General features: G+C 38.4%; 1 protein-coding gene across 1 annotated transcript in view; it reads right to left on the bottom strand.

Moving 5' to 3' along the window:
- Positions 1-20,987, bottom strand: part of uvrag (UV radiation resistance associated) — a 109,422-nt gene that overhangs the window by 32,441 nt on the left and 55,994 nt on the right. The window contains exon 13 of the mRNA XM_014471637.2: positions 10,760-10,835. Coding sequence (XP_014327123.1) covers positions 10,760-10,835 — 76 coding nt within the window. The remainder of the gene's footprint in view (positions 1-10,759; positions 10,836-20,987) is intronic.

Genomic DNA, 20,987 nt, shown 5'->3' with positions numbered 1-20,987 from the left:
ATCGGAAGCAGCTGAACTTGAGTGGTTGAGACCGAGCGAGAAGACGACAGACCAACAACGCGGCAGTCTCCTACTTTTGGTGACACTTTTTATGGAAGAAGAAGAAGAAAAAAAAGAGCTTTCCACTTCCTGTAGTAAAATATAAAAGGGGGTTCCACCAGTAACAAAGTCTGAGCAAAATGTTGCACTGGTTTCAAGCTGTAGCTAACAACAAATGTTTGTGATGGAAAACCGGGACCACACAGTCGGGATTTGAAAACCCACCGGCAGAGAGAGGTGTGCTTAAAAAAAGCCTGGATTTACTTAAAGGAGCAGTAACATGTAAAACCGACTTTTTTGAGATTCATATCATGTTACAGGGATATTCCCTCATCAAACACATACCTCGGGTGTTGCTTTGATTTTTTTCATGCATTTTTAAGAAATCCTTTAATCCACACACTGTAGGACCAATCATCAGGTGTGGGCCTCTCAGGCTTTTCAAGTTTAAAATTTTGCCTTGTGAACCAGACATTACGGTATATTTGGTATTTGAATAATCGCAAAGTTAGTCGTATGCATCTTTAGAACGTGGCATAAGTATTGCCGGTATTTTAGCCATTAGTGACAGGTTGTGGTCCCTAAACCCCGTGATTATCAGGGGCCCATTGTATTGTAGTTAAAGATCAGTTTATTTTACGGCGTTTTAAAAAATCTTTACCAGGAGAGCCAAATAACTGTTTAGGCCTGTAAAGGAACATTTAAGCTGGGTACAGTGTCAATGCAACAATTATTGCTACTTTTGATGAAGCATAAATGAGTCAACGAAATACCCCAGCAATGTAAGAGACACGCATCACATATTTAAACCTAAGTATGAAACAGATTTTTCCTCCCTTCTTCTCTCCATGTATTAACGATGGGAGGGCCAACAGTGTCGGTCTCCACTCAGACTGTTGATCTCACAACCCGACTGGAACTGCTCTCGGTTTTATCACTTTCTACCTGCCAGGGATGGTTTCTTGCCTGAAATATGACAAATGTTGAAGTGCTTTTCACCGTCAGGGAATAAAAGAGATCAGAAGGGTTGGTAGGAGTGCCAAAATGATGGCGTTGAAACTTCAAACATGTATTCTGACGCTCACTGTTCAACATTTGTACGGCATGTGGCAGTGTGAGAAGTGACGGTTATTCAAACTATATTTCACCAAACTAAAGCAAAAACAGACACCTTAGTGGCTTAGATTACAAAGAATCCCACATTTTACTTTTCCTCCATCCTCAGGGCTGAATACAAGGCACAATATGATGAGATAGTTTTGCATTTGCTGGTGCCTGTCCTCTCTATTATGCAGTTTTTTTTTATATTAAACCCTTCAAAATGAAAAACGGATGTGGCCATCACAGAGAGATGAAGATACAAAGTGGCAGCAGGCCGTTGAAATGGCCTGATTGCTTCCAGGTCTTGTCTGTCTTTGGGTAGAGATGGTGGCAGAGCCTGGGGGAAGCGGAGTTCAAGTAAACAAACACCTCACAGTGGGTTGCATCATAATTTCTAAATCCTGACGGGTCTGTTTGTCGAGATGAGGTTTGTGCAAGGGGTAAGTAAACAGAAGAGTGAGAGTTTTGTTCGAGGGGAACAGTGGAGATTTACCCGTCTGTTTCTCTTCTCTTCTTTCGCCGAGAAGGTTTTTGTGGAGAACATCAGCAAGTGAGTCACAAACCACAGGACTCAACTGGACAAAGAGACAACCCTTCTAAATGAAATCTGAAATATTTCTGTCTAATGTGCATTGTTTCTGAGAAACATCCTGGGGGGATCCAGTTTCTGCTCGCATTTAGAGGGGATCTAAGCAACAGAGGCAAAAAGACGACACAAATACTGCACACATAGTCAACCGGAGGAGAACTTCTCAAAGAGCGACGCCTCGGCGTTCCAACGATGGATCCTAGTTAGCTGTGATCTTTTTCTTCCTCCCCCACATAAAAGAGCCTAAGTAGATTTAGGGTATGAAGTTACACATCACAGTTTCCTCTTCATCTTCAAACAGTTCTACTGGGTCAGATTGCCATAAGGAATGACTCCAAGATGTGACAACAGAAACTGATATTACAATTGTGAACATTTACATACAATGTATCACGCTAGGGAGCAAGAAGGTCGCATTTTATTAGTGTAAATTTGATTTTGTGTAAAACTGGCTGTTTGCATCCAGATCATTCTGATTAGCCGCATTGCAGAGCTATGCAGCAAACAGCTACGCAGCAGCTGTAGCAACGTTTTAACAACAAGGAATGTGAAATGTGGATGCCGAGTGAATTGCAATCTCCCCCTTTTACTCTGATACCCTTTAATCAGTGGTGGGCATACTTCTTCCAATAATGAGCTAAAAGCTTCCCTTAAATTAATGTTACAAGATAACTTTCATTTGGATAAAGTTCAACATCTGTGTAGAAGCTTTGATTGTGGCCTGTTAAAAATTCTTCAAGTAATAAGACGTTTATGTTCATGCTCTTATTTTGAAGTAGGTGAAGACTATTTACAGTTTCTTCTCCTCACATTTTCCCTTTTTTTCCAGAAACATTATTTCAAACAAAACTCTGGTTATATCAAAAACAGAACTGTATCCATTTTTGATGTTTTATATTCACTGTTTGTTTGCAGATGTTGTCAACATTATGTTGTGCTATTTTAAATGCTTATCACTTCAATTTTTAGAGGTACTTTTTAAAAAGCCCATCTAGGGACAAGTGCTGCAAATTAGCTGTTGCTATTGCACTATAACGCAAACATGGGACTGCTCTTTTATTCAGTTTGTCTATGTCGATGTGTCTGTCCCTAACAAATAAACTTAAAATAAAAAAATAAGAAACGTACAACAAAATTAAACATGGACAGTAAAGAACAAGACCTAAACATAAATATAATATCTAAGGGCATTATAGAACATGTAAGTTATGTCAAAATTAAATTTGTGCTTAAGGGTTGCAGTCTTTCTAGTGCAGACATAATTTGAATTTAAGTTGACGCTTTAGCATTAGCTTCCACTAAATACGGTGATGATTCTTTAGAGTAAGCAGAACTAACTTTTCAGTTTCCTGTGCACATAACTGCCCTTAATAAGATCCAGTTGCTCCAAAAGTCATAGTTAGTACACAGAGAATGTGTAACCATCACTTTACATTGTTCTGGTCTATCATATATAATCTCATTAAAGTTTTGGGTTATTCTAGAAAAATGTGAAAATTTCAAAGTATTTAAACACTTCTGTAAGACACAAAGTAAGAAGCAGATGAGTCGGTTTTTAACGGTGCATACAAAGTTGGAAGTCTTGTTCGATCTCCAGTATCCACAATAATAAAGAAGGAGCAAAGTAATAGTTGGAGACAGTTTACATTGGGGAATTTTAACTGTCTTGACCATTTACACTGAGGTTGAGGGCATCTGCTTAATGTTCACTTTTTCCATGTCTGTGGGTCATCTGGTTTTTATTGAAGCCCAATCACATGAGCTAATGGCAGCAAAGCGCTATGCCAAGACTCTGTCGCATCTCTTCGGTCTGAGGTCACCGGCGTTGCCCCAGAGGTGAAGAAACGACCCGAGGACCCAAAGTTCACAAAAAAAAAAAAGCATGTTGATTTGAAGATGCTACTTATGCTAAAAGGAGCAGGAGGTGAACGGGTTTGTTTGCACTCTCCTCATCAAAACAGATGACACACTGTGTATTTCCACATTCTTTTTTTAAGACGGCAAACAGAGACATGGCTTTCCTGCCAGCTTGTTTTTTATTTACAAATCAAAAATTTTCTCCTACGTCGGTTTCTGTGGACAAAAACTACAACCTTTCTTGCATGCTATCCAAACCGACATGGCCTCATTGAAAAGCTTAGCTTTGAAAAAAAATATATACTTTTATTTTTTTTTCTTTATTTGGGCTTAAAAGCATTTGCATAATTGCAACATTAGAGGACCGGATTAAACACAGAGCCTTTCCTGTGTGTGACAATGCAAACTTTCCACAAATGTGTTTGTGATTTTTGCTACATTAGTGTGAGAATGTTAGCAGCTAAATTTAACAGTAACGCATCATGGTTAATCTCTTAATCCCAGGATTATAGAGGACCCCTAAGGAGGAAACAGCCTCTTACTGATAATTATTGTAATTCGAAAAGGTTAAGTTTACCTTTCCCAATAATGTAAAACCTTTTCCAAACAGTGTCAACAAGAATAACTCCGTTCAAGCAGGTCCTGTTCTGCTTGCTGCCACCTCCTTTAACCACTAACTACAGTAGGCTTCCCCATGAGTCATAGCAGTGCTTTATGGAGCCACAGTTGCTACTCTTTACTGCAGCAGGCTGTCTGACGTATGCATCAGACCACCGCTATGGCACTTTGCCTGTAGATCACGGTACAAAGTTGCCAGAGACCTGAGAGGCGGAAGACTGTGGTCATCTTGCCCCAGTCGACAGAAATGAAGGTGAATCCAGAGGTGACTTGGATGTGCCTGCAAAGAATTTACTGTAATAAATCGTAATTTTGCGTTTTCCTACGCTGGAGGCCACAAAATCTCTTCGTCCAAGTAACTAAGACCTAATTGTTCCCGTAGATGTTGTGTAGCATCAGTTGTCGTCTAATCAGTCCCACATGCCTGTTTCACAACAGCATAGCCAAGTGGATAACTCTGAGAATTGGAGAATGCAGCACATGGCCCTTTTCCAGACAAAAGGCTGCTGGTTTTCCTTTGGAGTCAGCCACACTAACTTGGCTCATTTGTCTCGGCAAATGGAGGAAAGGCAGGTTTGGCGTTTGTGCCCCCCTGTGGAGGACCAGTTCAGGTCCAGCTGCAGGCCTCAGATGTAGCAGGGGCCAAACTTTTAACAAACAGCAGAAGCCCGATGGTAATCATTTAACAATGGAGCTGAACAGGGGAAAAAAAGTCACATTGCTTTTGTTGGATCATTTCTGCAAATGAGAAAAAGCGTGCTTACCAACACACAGAACAGTAGTAAAAAGAAAAGGGTGACTTCAGCAGTTGCACTCAGATTTTCTTATGTTATTTGATTGCACATGAAATATTTGGAGGTTTGGATATATTTTTATGTCTAATTTCAATATTCCATGTTAACCAAATTTAATTCAGGCAGCCAGAGGGGCTGTTAACACCTCGTAGTGCACTCCATCTTGCTTTCTAGACTTTAAATGCGGTAAACATTTAAAGTCTGTCTTGACCAGACTTTAAACGACATCACAGTACAACTGCAGTTAAATTATATTTACATTCTCACCCCTCTTTGGGCAGGAAGGACTGTGTTTTTGATCTCTTATTTTTGTTGAGCAATTTTTTTCGATCTTAGCTTATCCCGATTCCTTTCTATGAACCATAGTGGTATGGTAATGAACCATAGTGGTATGGTAATAGTGGTAATAGTAGTCAAAATACTTTTTGGTCACTGGAGGTTGTCTCTATTAACATCAAGAACAGAGGCAACGTCACACCATGTGTGAGAGAACAGTTGATGTAAAATAGGCTACTACTTTAAAGTAAGATTAAATGATTTTGAAGTTTAGATTTTAAACAATGCAAATCGTAACATAGCAATTAGTGCAGTTAGAATAAAAAGACAAGAAAATCAATCAAATGAGGAAAATGTCACCTTCATATTTGTTTGTAGTCCGTAGATGCCTCCTATGCAATCAGATTTAGAAAAAGCTCCAAGTATGTCTAAAATCCAGCATGTTGTATGACACGCAGAAAAACAAACTTTGCAATAATACGCTGCATTGCTCTTATCCTCTCATGTCCTGAATGATGTCTTCATGTGTAGAAAAGTTTCATTTAAATAGCTTCTTACAACTCTGTGCCTCCCATTAGCTTCACTTTAATAACTAATAATACAGTTTATTTGGAGTCTTCACTCATAAAGCAAATACTGATCAGAAAAAGATTTTAGTTCCGAGTTTCTGATCAGATTGCTGCTCAATTTGTTGAGCATCTTGGTTCATGCAAACCCAAGTTGAGAAAATTGTGATTTTTCTTTGATCAACCGGTTTGGAATGAGAACAGAGATATTCAAACCATATGCTGAGGGAAAAGGATCTCGTCTTTACTCTGGCTCAACTCAAATCTGAGCTTCTGCGATGTAATTGATCGATTACAAGCTTGCAGAAGTTGGCCGAGAAGCCTTTTGCAGAGTTCATCAGAAGTGAGGCGGAGAAGAATCGTCTCCAGCGGCTTCTCCTTTGTTGAAAGTGACAAGCTAAACACCTCTTCGGTTTTAAAAACTGTGACTTATTATCACTAACATATGGAGCTGAACCGTTTCGGCCATAAAATGATATAACTTAGAGGCAAACTTAATAACTCGCTGTTAAGATGGATGGACAGAGGGACACGTGGAATGTACATCACTGAGCTTTAAAACTGAGATGAAATTTCACCCTGAGAAAATACTGATATTCTCCTGAACTCTGCATGTATTACTGCTGCTTCAGAAAAAATAGAGCAGGAAATGGCACATCCAGAAAGTATTTGCAGTGATTCACTTTTTCCACATCTTGTTACATTCCAAATTGGATTAAATTAATCTACTTCCTGAAAATTCTACCCACAAATATCCCATTATGACGATGTGGAAATTTTATCAAAAGAAAACCAAAAAATACCATTTACGTATGTATTGGTAGCTTTTGCTTTGGCAGAAGTTGCAGCCTCAAATCTCTTAGAATATGATGCCGCAAGTTAAACTCACCTATCTTCAGGCAGGTTTGGCCACTTTCAAATATTTTCAGATATGTTCAATCAGAATCATGTCTGGACTCTGTCTTGGACTCTCCTCGACATTCAGAGAGGTTCTGAAGCCACACCTTTGAGATCTTGGCCAAGTGGTTCGGGTCGCCGTCCTGCTGACAAATGAACCGTTGCCCCAGTCTGAGGTCCAGATGCTCTGGAGCAGCTTTTCATCCAGGATATCTTTGGGGCATTGCTGCATTCATCTTTCCCTCTATCCTGACTAGTATGACAGTTCCTGCTGCTGCAAAACATCCCTACTGCTTGATGCTGCCACCACCATGCTTCAACTGTAGGGATGGTATTGACCTGGTTTAATCCAAACATGGCGCCTGGCATTCACACCTAAGAGTTCAGTCTTTGTCTCATCAGACCAGACAATCGTGTTTCTCCTGGTCTGAGAGTCTGTCAGGTGCCTTTTGGTAAACTCCAGACCGACTGCCATGAACCTTTTATTAAGGTATGACTGCTCTACTATCTATTGGTTGGTGGATCGCTGCAGAGACGGTTGTCCTTCTGGAAGGATCTCCTCTTTCCATACTGAACCAGTTCTTGGTCTCCTCCCTGACTAAGGACCTTCTCCTCCAATCACTCAGCATAGATGGCTGGTCAGTTTTAGAAAGTTTAGAAAGAGTCCTGCTGCGACAATCGTGTCCTGTGTGCTGGATTCACCCTGAGTGGCGGAAAACTTTCTCCTATCAACGTTGTTTGTTGCTCCCTGTGTGTTGATCCCATAAGTATGTAACAACAAATGTGGAAAAAGTGAAGAGCTGTGAATACTTTCTGGATGCACAGTGTTTCTCCTATTCAATGAAAGTGGTGCTATAGTGCACAGGTACAAAAACAAATTAGCCACATGTTCACGTGCTTTAACTGAGTATGTCGCTCAGTTACATCTGTTTATTACGTATTTATTGAAACTGTGAAAGAAAGATCATGTTCCTTCCCCTCCTCCCATTGTGATTATTACCATCTGAAGAAATGCAACACTCTCAGTCAAAAACAAGCAAACAGAGCTAGTCAATCAACCTTGTGTACACGCTGCTTAATGTATTAATGGCAGAGAAACTACTTACCATTACAGGAAAACTGTTTATCCGCCACCTTGCTAACTAGCTTGAGCATTTGTGACTGTTGGGAAACATCTGCAGCGCAGCAGAGAGTAAGGGAGAGGATGTGAACGGAGAATAAGAACAAGTTCTACGTTTCTGCAGTTAGCACTGAGATCACTAGGGGAAGGCATAAGAGCTCGATTTTTTCTCTCACATTATCTATTGTACATCTTCACGACGAAGTAATAGTTTTAACAAATATGGAAAAAACTGTTTTTTACAAGCATACCGTAGCTTTAAAGTGCCACGTTTAGTTTGCATAAATAGCTTTGCCTGAGAGGCCTCTGTTGTCTTAGTTCGTCCTTCCAGATGTATCTCACAGTTATCATTCACCCCTCACATGTGCCCACCTGTGCCCAGCTGATTGTTTCCATCTGACTTTAAAAAGCCTGGAGTTAGAATCTTTCAGCAGGGGTTTCATGAACACTGTTGAGGACATCCTGCTGAGTGGATCTCATTTTTCATCTTCGGCAGACCAAATTCCTTCAAAAACTCCACATTCCCCACCCTTCTATACGACTCGTTAAACTGTCTTATAAATTGACACCAGGGGTTTTCTCTTGATAACCTGAAAAGACCTTCAACCCATAGATTATGTCACTAAATCTGGCAAAGGCAGCCTTGGCATTATTACTTTAGATTTGATTTGCGACGCAGTCCGGAATATTTCTCCCGAAGTTACTTCCATGTGCCTTCTATCAGCAAGCAAATTAAAGTTTCAGCAAGACTGAGCACGCAGTCTGATGGCAACAGATGGTCGAGGTTCATGAAACTGAAATCTCAGAAAGCTTGGGTCATGAGGTGTAGCTTTGATCAAAAATGGGCTGTGTGTGTGTGTGTGTGTGTGTGTGTGTGTGTGTGTGTGTGTGTGTGTGTGTGTGTGTGTGTGTGTGTGTGTGTGTGTGTGTGTGTTGGGGGGAGTTAAAAGGTGGGAATAAGAACTTGATGACTGCACACCAAATGTTCTACATATAACAACAGGAACAGTCTGCAGAGATCCGATGAACTAAGAAATCCTGGACTAAAATCTGGACTGAGAGTTAATTTTGACTGTTATTCAAAAAACATCTTGATTATTTAAAATTAGATGGATCATGTGGTTATGTATCAAGGCACTTAATGAGAAAATGATGTAGTACAAGATGCATTTAGGCTTGTTTCATTCTTTTTTGAGCATGAAAGTTTTTAGTTCTAAGCATATTAGGGTCAAACTAAGCAACATTCACATTAGGCCTGAAACAATCACATTAATCGTGATGAATCCATTAATACTAATTTAATTGTTAACTTGAATATGCAGACTCCAAAAAGGATATTTTACAGTACTTAAGCCAAAACTGTACAAACAATATATAGACATATTGAATTGTTTTAATCCTTTGTCAGTGATTAAGTTCTACACACAACTCAAGTGGCTGGAAGTAGATTTAGCTTCACCTGGTTCAAAAAAAGCAAAAAAAAAAAAAAAATCATCCTATTAAGCACCCTTTGCTATCCAATTATTAATCGGTTAATCCAAAAAACAGTCTTCAGATTAGGACTACGCTGTGCTGATTGATTGAGGAGTATTTGTTTTAGTTGCAGACGGATTCTTTGCTACAATTGATGAAGCGTACAATAAAAATTTTTTTTATTGCATTTTAGGCTAAAAAATATATAAATATTGACTTATTTCAAGAAGAATTTGAATTGTTTGTTTATTTGCTTCTTTTAATGTATTGCTAATACATAAATATCCAATTAAACCTAAAATAGGCTTAGGTAGTTCAATGAAAAATCTGCAAGTTGTGCCCTTCCTCTCCACATGGATTAAAAAAAAACAGGCAAAAGGAATGTAAACTGCTAAAAGTCTGAGCTTTTAAGTGTCTTGCATATAAAAAAAGTGGCCAACTCACCTATATGCACTTTAATAAGCATAGCGAAGTCACAAGATGGGCGAATCACATGACAAGACCAAAACTATAAATGAGTTGATGCCACCAACCGGTGGGTTGTGTACAGTTCATGCTTCACACAGCTCATTTCCTTGATGTCCAAAAAGATCTAGCAAGACTCTCGAGTTTACAACTGTGAAAGAAACCGAGAGGCTGTAGCTGGGCTTTGTGGTCCAGTGTGCTCAGCTTCCTGCTGCTTAGGCAGTTCACAGATGGATGGATACTCCGACATGTGGAAAACACCTTCAGTTAGTTTGCTCACAGTGCAGATGTTAGGCTTTTTGCAGCAAATGACACAAAAGGTCGAAATCCGTAAGAAAAAGATGATTTATATTTTCATAAAAATTAAGGTTTTATTAGAGGTGAGACATTTTGATTGTGATCCAGAAAGAAAATTATTACTTATGATAAATTTAGATTGCATTTTATCTTATAATCCTCAACTTACTTCACTGAAAGACAATTAAAGATAAATTAGATGTAAATAAGAAAAAGTTAAATAGTTGGTGCCTAATGTGATGAGAACTAGCACGTCAAAGAACCTAAAATGCTCACCACAAAAACAAAAATCGCTAATCCAATACATGTGAACATCAAAGATCCTCTATGCAGATGTTTAACCGTCGTCCTTTTAATTTTTCCTACAAAAGGATGCAAAGATCATATTTGGACTAGAAACCTCACAAACTGGCCACAGAGTCACATAAACAAAATGTTCAGAATGACATCAGGATCTTCTGAAAATCAGTGATAGGAACATAAAACTATGGAGATGGTGAGGTTTCACCCAATCTAAGCCAGAATTGTTGAACCTAGTGGGCCACAAATGGCTCATGTAGGAATTGTACATAAATACTGTATATTTTATGCATTACAGTAATTTATCTTCTGATCAAATTGTCAATTGTTAAACTCCACCCATTATTGGCAACTGTTCATTCCTTACCTGGGCGATGTTCTTGTTTAGCAAGTAGACGCCGTATTCAAAATGAAAGCGCTCTCCTCTAGGATACAATGGGAATCTGTAAAACACAGAAGGACATTTAACTGAAGGGGAATACGAGAGTTACTGTTTGTGATCTATTAGATGATGATTTAATGGCTCAGTATTCGCAATAAAACACACGATTAGGTATTGACCTTTAAAACCTGAAACTTTACAGACTTTGAGAATCAATGTAAAGACAAACTGAAGCTGAAACTTTATGTTGTGGTTTATTTTAAAATGTCTAAGCTGTGCAATGAATCTTTAACCTTCCTTCGCTCTCTTTTTTCTGAACAGAAACAATCCCCCCAAAATAATGAAAATACAGACAAATGATTATTTTCATCAAGCAAAGAATTCCCACTTATTTTCATTTTAAGGATGCATTAACCCAGAGAATTTACTTTTATGCATTTCACTTCATTTTTATTGAACTCCGACAAACATTAGCAACATGTGTTTTAATGAGCAGATGTAAATCTAGTTATTCCTTCATTTGTGAGATTCAAAGCTACTGCATGTGTTACAGATCTTAGAAAAAAGTTACAGCTCAGACTTGCAAAAAAAAGCTTCATTTTAAAAGTGTGTGATTATAAACATATCTATCACTTTGCAAATTTGTAAGTCTAGTGAATACATGTTGATTAAAAAAAAAACTAGAATAAAACTTGTAAATTTGGAAAAGTCAAAAAATTTGCTAGCAAATTGGAGATACATTTTAATTCAAATTTTCAACTTTTGAAACTCGGAATGTTTCCAAAAGCCGAACATTCCCTGAGGTTTTTTCAAGCAATTTTTGACTTTTAAAACTTAGAAATTTCCAACTTTTTTTCTAGAAAATTTCTGAGATTAATTTAAGAATTTCTGAGATTTTTGGAATTTACTCCTTTTCCTACCATCTACAAAGGCCCTAGAATACCTTCATATGCTGATGCATGTGCTCATGCAGTCTGCAGTATTTACATTCGCCGACAGTTGCAAATGAGGGAAAAAGCTTCATCTGGATCCATGGCCCCAACCCACAGATGCCCAGTCAGCACCTTGTTCTTCTGAAGCATCAAACAGGAGCAGTGCAGCACCATCTTTCCGCCTCCACACACAAACAAAGGGAACTTTTGCTTTCAGCATGACGGGAAAGTCCCATCAGTGAAACCCAGATGTCTCAGTTGGGGCAGAGACGGAGCAGCGGATGATGACATGAAGTGGGAAGAGTAGTGAAACCAGTGGACTCATCCCTGCCTGTCATTAACAGCTTATATCGGCTGATCTCCCACTGAGAGAATATTTAGAAAGCTACGCCACAGTCTTTACGTTAGAATGCAAAGCATTAAGAAGGTAGGCCACTGTCAAAGCAGCGTTTCAGAACTGAGTGTGAAGGCAGTAAAAAAAAAAAAGAAAAACAGGGCTTCTTTGTGGTCTCGTCTAAAAAATGTCAACAAAATACACAAGCTCTTCGTAGGACAATGGTTTTATTTAGAGCCAGAATTAAGCTGAACCGCCTCAAACAGCTTTGTCCTCACAGGCAAACCTTAAAGTCATCTGTTGCTATTAGCAACACATGTGCTTGTTGTTAAGTACGGGTGAACTAACGCACTGGCCGATGTCTAGGTGTACCACGGTTCTTAAAAGTACATTTTACGTCACATCATTCGCTACAATTTAAAGATCGTTCATTAAAACATTCAGACTGCAGGACTCCGCTGCCGTACGAAGCAGAGAGAGAAAAGGTCAAAGTTCAAACCATCGCTTCCATCCATCACAATGGGAAAGGATCATATTCCGCATTCCAACACATCTCTGTCCCACTGTTGCCAACTTATCGACTTTGTTGCTATATTTAGTTACTTTTTTTTCCCCAAAAGAAGACTAGCGACAAATCTAGCATCTTTTTTCTATGTGCAAAAAAGAGACCCACTCCACTCTATTTCCACATCGCAAAAGAATCACAAATGTTCAAAGTTGCTAGTGATTCCACTATGAATTAAGTTAATGTAAATCTCATTTCTCATGTTTACTAATGTTTCCCTGCATCTGATTCACCGATTCATCTCCTCAGCTGTGGGAGGAGATGAATCCCACAGCTGGGATTCATCTCAGCTGTGATGAATCCCAGTAATAAGACATAAGCTTTCTTATTGTTCAATTTAATATTATACAAAACTGATTTATGTAGTATGGGTTCAGACAAAGTATCTAAATTATTAAATTGACATTCTTGAATTATTTTACAAAGGTTATTCGTAGAGATGCACCACTCAGATATTAATATCTGTATCTGTTACGGTATTGAAAATTTTTTTAGATCAGTGACAATGTGGCCGATTCATAAGGGCAGATCTGTTCAGTCTAACTCTATGCTTTATGTTTTGAGTGACATAGTTCATTTTACATTATATTAGAATTCCTAATTGCATGTTCTGATCCATTTAAAATAAGGTCTGAGGTGGAGCTTTGTCCTTACAAAAGCTTGGTTCACTCAGCTGGTCAGTTGCCGAGGGAGATTAGCAGTTTTCTCAAACATGCATGAAAAAAATCAAGGCAACATTTCAGGTATGTTTTAGATGAGGGAATAACATTACAATATGATGTAAATCTCAAATCACACAACACCAGTTGCTTTAAATAAAAGCAAATAGATCATGGTTTACATTTTTCACAAATGTTTGTGCTAACAACGTAAGATCACGGTTTTTACATTCATAATTATCATAGAAAATTATATTGACCTATGCGCACTTCAACTATGTGGAATGGTTCCACAGGATAAGAGCATCTGGCTTACTTCCACTCTTCTTGAGGGACTGGGACTCAGGATTTTTCCTTTTGCAAAGTCAATCATAACTGGGCAACTGCATATTAAATCAAAATACAAATCCTCCATAGTGGACTCAGTCAACTGCCATCACATTAATAGCAGTGGAACAGGAGGTTAAGCTGCGCCTATAGCAGATTACTGCAAGGCCTTGACGTTCTTAAACCACAAATCTTCAATTAATTCCACATTTGAGCATTTATAACATGAGCATACCTCAAATCCCTTTCTTTTATTTGGCTTAACTAAAGGTCCTGTGTGTTTTATTATCTCAGCAACTGTCTTGAGATCTTAGAATCGTGCAGCGGTGATGGCTGTGAACACCTCATCACTCACGCCGCGGCTCTGGAAAGTTTAAAAGGTAAACCCTGAACAGATGGGGATCACTGCAGCGGTGGATTGAACCCTAACAGGAAGTTGCTGTAAAAAGTCTGGCTGAGAATTAAAAAAAAAAGAAAGAAAAAAAAAGACGACACAGCCGGGAGGCCACACAACCATTTTAGATGTTCATCCTCCGTATCCTTGGCGTTTGAGGGAAAGCGACACGCCACAGGTCAAGTCTGAGCAGTCGGAAAGAACCACCAGAGGGGAAGAAAAACAGCTCTTCCCTTTGCTCCCGCTGGCATAGCCGGTGCAATTTTCCTGTGAATAGATAGGATGTGATTGCTGATGAACATACTGCATATGAAAAGGAAAACAGAGACACTTCCAAAGTCCACACACGTAAAGTCATGAACGCACAGGTTCAGTCACAGCGCAGTGATTAATGACCGCTGTCTGCCATGTCTTGAAATCACTCTGGAGAGACTCCGGTTCACCAAACACTAGGAATTCCTCCCGGGACGTCCAGTAAAGTCAAATATATTGTTACACAGGCGAAACGAGGATGTTGGAGGAGTGGAGGGCAGGAATGGGGGAGGGTGGTTGGAGATCTGGACATAAGGAAGGGGAGGAGCAACTACAGGAGGAAACCATTCATGTTGTTGAACATCCAACTAGGACTGAAATTAAAGATTATTATAGTAAGCAAGTATTTTATCGATTATTCTGATGATTACTTGGATAAAAGAAAAAATTGCACATTCCACAAATTTTTCATTGAACTACCTAAGCCATATTTATTCACTATTGGAAATGCATTAAATACATTAAAAGACAGAAATAAATGAATAATTTCCCTATGTTCAATGAAAATAGAATATATATTGTACAGTTCTTGCTTAATCACAGCTCTGGTAGTGTTGGGCTTTTGTGACTACAGTTAATGATTATTCAATAAAATTAGTTGATTGTTTCAATTACTGATTAATCGTTTCAGTCCTACATCCAACCTGATTGTATTTGCCAGCAAAGCTTTTTTGTGTATCCAGTTTAATGCACAAATTCATTCTAAAACGACTGACAGCATCCATTGTGTTTGAAATTCTTCTCACGTTCTCTTTTGTGGCTATCTCGTTCAGTACCAATACCATCCTTTTCCTCAGCCAAGCCTTTCTTATGTGCACAGAATGTGGTTTCTGTATAGTTAAGATAAAATAGAAAAGATGTCTTGCCGAAAGCAGCGTGCATCGCTCCAAGATCTCCAAAATCTGAATTAATTAAGCACGTGGCTTTCATTTGGTTTCAATAGAATTTTGAATACTGATTCGCCTGACCACAGTCCACATTTCCACTGTGTGATGGACCTCAAACTCAGAGGAATCCATGCCAACTCTGGGGGAACAAAAAAAAAAAAAAAGACCGACACAAAGCTTCTTATTTGCATAGTAAAGTTTGAAGTGGCATCTGTGACTGTGACTCTGCTCTATTGAATATCGAAGAGGTTCCAAAAGCATTGCAAATGAGATTATATCAGCTACTGATTAATGACAGATCGTGCTGTCGAGTCCTCAGAAATGGAGATCACATGTGTCCATCTCATCTGAATGTTTTCTGAAATATTTCTGCACAAACCAGAGGCAATCTGCCCATCTTTGGTACTAAAATCTTGATCATTTCGTAGATATTCAGGCCGCTGGCTCAAACATGCATTGTTTACATGGTTTTCTATAATGTGCTAAGTTGCTTGTTGGGCAGGCAAGAACACATTTATATGAAAATTAAACAGTTCATTTAAAACCAGTTCTATTTATATGCTTCAACACACTTCAGAGTGGCATTATATGGCAATAAAACTTAAACCGCCATGAAAACACCCAGGTTGGTAGTGTCTAGATCCGATTTTACCAGCAAAGAAAAATGGGACAGTGGTTGATTTTCAGACATTTGCAGAAGTAAACAAGATCGGTTCCTCCTGAAAGCATTGGGCGATCGCAGATCTCCCAAAATTTAAGAAATCAAGGTCAATTTATTAGTGCATCTTTATAAATAGCCCAATAAAAAGGAAACTGACACACAAAAAAATTACAAATGGTTCTAAGACATAAAAAAAACAATTTCAGAACCATGTTGCAGTTTTATCAGAAATGCTCATTTTGCTATATGGGTACTCTTCCAGCATGGTGGCCAAAACCTCAATGAAATATGATGCCACACACTGAGTTGCTTCTTATTTATACCCCAGGATAGAAGAAAAATCTTTGATTACTAATGAAAAGTTCCTAAAAACTTTTCATTAGTTTTTTCATTAGTTTTACGTACACTAAAACTCTGTAAAAGTGTTAGTCTATCTAATGTAAATTACAGAGACTGTTAGAATGTTTGATTTTACCCCAAATTATTTCTTATTATAGATGAACTATTGTATTCAATTTAAAGATTGGATAAAAAAATAAATCCCAGTCACAACACGAAAGAGACTATTGCATTAAAAGATTGCAAGTTTTTTTTGTTTTTTTTACATCTGTAATGAATGCAAATCTTTTTATTATTTTGCTGACTTTTCCAAATTTTCCTCCGATTTGGCGTCGTAAAGGAGAAAAGCCGATGATTTATCTTTTTTTATCAATACCTCTGGCTTTAAGAGAGAACAGCTCTGGCCATTGCGTCTGCTACGATAGTAAAGATTTTTAGTAGTTTATGTCTGGGAGAGATATAAAAGCAGAGGAAGAGGAGATGAAGACCTTTTACAATCACTTAGCCAGGAGGATAAAGTCAAACAGTCCTCTACTCCGGACCGGATGAAATAAATCACATTGCTAGTGGACAGGACAAAATCACCACCATGTTTGCCCATCAGCATGGAAACCCCCGAATAAACAGACGAAGCAGAGAGATTCGCCCACAAATCTGGAGGAGACGCTGGTCATATCTAACCCGTTTCTGAATACGTTGACTGAATTGGTGTGACCTTATCATTTTCTTTCTTGCATTTCCTGCCCAATGTGCCTGGCATTTTGTTTCATTTTGTTGTGAATTTAAAAATCCAGTCCGATCTTTTCTGATCCACTTAGCCCTTCCACCACATATCTACGCCGCGCCCCGCTCCGACATAGCGATGTGTCGGCCGCTCAAACACCGCAAACTGAATCTGACAGGCGCCATAATCAACACTCCCGCTCACTTCAACGTCCACTCAAGGACTGATTAGTGAAACATTAAATCTGTTTCCATTTAGCCAATATTCAACGCGGCGTGAAGCAGACAGGAGGGTGAAAAAAAAAGGAAGAAATGACAGTGATTTGAAAGGAGAAAAATATCCTTGTTTCCCATCAGAACAATCACCACAGGACAGGCGAACGCGCGAGACCCAAATGTGTAATTAATAAGAAGTGTGCAGCCCTGACAAAAGCAGCACCTTGTAGGAAAGTCCCCTGATTTTATGGGCGAGAAATACAGTGTATAAAAGTAAACAACCCCGGTCTGCCCATTTTTTTTAACGGCAAGCTCTAGACACCAGTTATCCATGCAGACAGCCTCGTTAAAAGCAGGGAGCAACCAATAAACAAGTGACTTCAGTGATAAGACTAAGCCAAAGGACATACCCCGCTCCGTCTTCCTGTCCGTGTTCTTTTTAAAACCCCCCTCTTTACCACGGGTCTGTTATTTCTGCTGAGGGATATTTTAATAGCCGGCTGAGTTATACGTCTTTCATCTCGGGTTAATCGAGCATCACTGTCTCCACCGCGGCCACGGATTCCACCTCAGGGGCCTTCTGGCAGGTGTCAGCAGCACATGATGTCTTTTAAAGCCTCCAGTTAACTGAATATATGTTAACTGAACATATTTGCGGGCGATTTGTGCAAAGAGAGAAAGGAGAAGAGAGGTTATGATGAAGTAAAGGCTTAAGACAAGGGTGTATAAACGTTTTGTCAAAATCAACGAGTCAAAAGTACTTGGGGCCAAGGAAATTAAAAGAACTGAAATCAAGCAAAGTAATGAGTTTTTCTTTTTCTTTTTTTTTTGCAGGATGGGATGTCATTCATTGTAGATAAAAAAGGATTTTGCAAGTTTGTTGTATGAAAGGCGTCTATTTTGTAAATTATATTGTTGCTCGATTGAACAAATTTATTCTCAGTTATAAGAAGAGGATTTGGGTCACTTTCTTTCAAAAACACTTGCTATATTCAGCCATATAAAGAAAAGTTGATTTAGGTGCAGCAAAGTCAGCTTTTCAGTAAAAATGTCTGGACAGAAGTGGTTCTACATTTTATAAAAGCTTGGTTACAAAAAAAAAAAGACTGTCGTGCTTAACATTTCCCATTGTAAGAAGATTATGCCAGTTATAATTTTACCTTGACTACAAATAAAAAGTCTTCATCTCCATCAACCCCCTGTGATGGACAGAGCTTATTTTCTGGACACCTTTGGTTCAACATAAAACTTTATAAATGCATTAAGCTTTGTAAACAAAGATTTTTAAAAGCTGTAAAAGGTCCAAAGGATGGTTACTGAGTTGATTTTTGTTGTTTTTATATATTTAAAAAAAGCATGTCTGATGAAACAATGTATTGTAAGCAATTTTCTAATGTATTGGATTCTTGATTCCCCTCTGCTTTTACTCTATTGAGTGGAGGAGTTTAAAGAAGGACGCAGTGTTGTGGGTGGTCGACCTCTGTTAAACTGCGCTTCACGAGGATATGTGGGAATGCTTCCAGTGATTGACTGACCTGCTCTAATGTATACAAAGTCGCTACATGTGTTGGCGTGCTTGTTTAGACATTTTAATTAATAGTCCACGTGTGCAAAAAACACACAAAAAGAGGCAAAGAAAGCACATCCTATCTTTTATAGTGGTGATATCGATTTTTGGGGGGTTTTGTTTTGGGAACAAATACTTTTGGTTTGATTTAAGAAAAAAAAATTGTTCTAACCTCAAATAGACGCAGTTCAAACATAACTAAGTTTCCTGTAGCTTTCAGTATCTTGAAGCACCTGTTTTAATGACTGCTGGACCACAGCGTGATTATTCTGTCATCATTGGTCTGTTCCTGAGGTGTACAGTAGTCTTTCGGTTTTTTCATCTCAGCTCCTAAGATTATCGAGAGACCCCAGCTCCTTAATTAGCAGCCATTTTCTCTTTGCAGTTGTTTTGCTCCTTTGTTAGAACGCACATGTGAAAATGGAAGTTCATTCTGAGTCCCATCTTTACAAGTATAAAACATGATTTCAATCAATGTTGATCAAATTGTTAAAAATCACCCACCAGAATGTTGTCACTTTAAATGAAATTATTTGAACATCTATCATAAGCTGGGAAGAGTATAGATGCCTTATGAAGCTGGTATTAACAGGACCGTAGGTAGTTTTGCAAGTAAACAGAGCAAAATACATTTAGGTCCCCATCACAGCATTGATCAAGTCGAATTCAATGACAAAACTGAATTTATGACATAATTTCTTTGTTTACTGGCTGAACCTGTATTCAAGCACCTCCAGCAGGCCTGTTTTTGTTCTAGTTATGCTCATTAATTCATTACAAAGCCATTGCCGAGCTGCATGTTTGCCAGATGACCTCCAAGTCTGACCATTACGTCTGGGTGCTCCACTTTTTTCTTTGAGTTTATTTTCAGAATGGGGAATTTGTCATTTACATCTAAACAGCTTCGATTAAATGAAAAAGATCTTTTTTTAGTTGTTTGTTGACAACTATCACTAAATGGATGTTACATTACATTTACAAAATTCATTTCAAGTATTTGTTAATAGTGTTATGTCATATTATGTAACCCAATCACAAAGTTTTTAAAAATAGACTGTGAAAAGATCTACCAATAAGTATAGGAAAAAAGATTTTTGGTTTTATTTGTCAACAATAAAGCCATGTACGATGTGCATTTGTGACTAAACTAATGGAGACCTATTAAGATGTAAATTAAATATATATATTTTTAAAATCTACAAAACTGATGTGGCCCTCGTTAAAGGTTTATTTACAAAGTGTGACTTATTCTCTTTCAGGGAAACATTTCTATACAAAATGGAGTAACTGCATCTTCTAATTATTTCTTTGACTTGTATGTTAAGTTCAGGCTCAGAGATGACCTATTGACACATACTTAATGTTCTAATCTCTAATATGTTGACTTTAATTAGGGCTTATTACAAGCAATTACATGCAGCACAAACTGCTTTTATAGACCTTATTAAGGAGATGTGACTAAGAACATAAATAATTGAATTTTCTGAAACATATAATCACACTTTTATCTCCACTTAAAGAACATGAAATCCTACAGCATTAGTCCAGCAACCGATTTTACTCCAGTCTTCCAGAAAGCTTTTGAACACAGATGCTTCTTGTTATCTCTCTAATGAGGAATCGCCAAAGCTTGCTCGACTAGCCTAGACAACGGCGGGACTTCCAAGATGAAGGTCTGCTTATATAACAACCCTGTCAACCTTAGTGAAGACGCCCTCACTTTTCCTGAGCTATTATAAATATACCTCTACCGCCATTGTCCTGGAGCGATTTGGCAGAAAACCTCAAAAGACAAGTAAACAGTCTGACCAGTACCGGACAGCCTTTGTAGTTGACGCACGGCGCTAAATCATAGACCGTTTTCAAATTTGATTTAAATCAACTGGCTCCGGAGCTGATTGCCTCGTTTATCTCTCCTATGGAGAATAAAGCAACTATACGACTGCGCCTCTGCTGAACACGTGCACATTGCTGTGAAATAACAAATGATGGGATCTAATTCTATGTGCCTCTAAAGAACGCAGCAGCTTTTTATAGTGTATATTGGACACGGATGAACATATGGCTGATTCATTTTCAGACGGCACTATACACAGCTCGGAAGATCGTTTGAAGCTAAACATTTATGCAATTACACTAAATTATTACTCGTTGCTGAAAGAGCGGGAGGGAAAATGTTTCTCATTGACGAAAAAATATGTACTTCCACTGATCTACATGATACAACACCAGACTCATCTACAGATAAAACTAAACAAACCTGCGTAGATTTATACCACATGCAAATAATGTTTATA

Source organism: Xiphophorus maculatus, chromosome 11 (assembly GCF_002775205.1).
Source record: "Xiphophorus maculatus strain JP 163 A chromosome 11, X_maculatus-5.0-male, whole genome shotgun sequence".
Taxonomy (NCBI): Eukaryota; Metazoa; Chordata; class Actinopteri; order Cyprinodontiformes; family Poeciliidae; genus Xiphophorus; species Xiphophorus maculatus.
The sequence above is the reverse complement of the archived record's forward strand: the minus strand, read 5'-3'. Positions and strand labels throughout refer to the sequence as shown.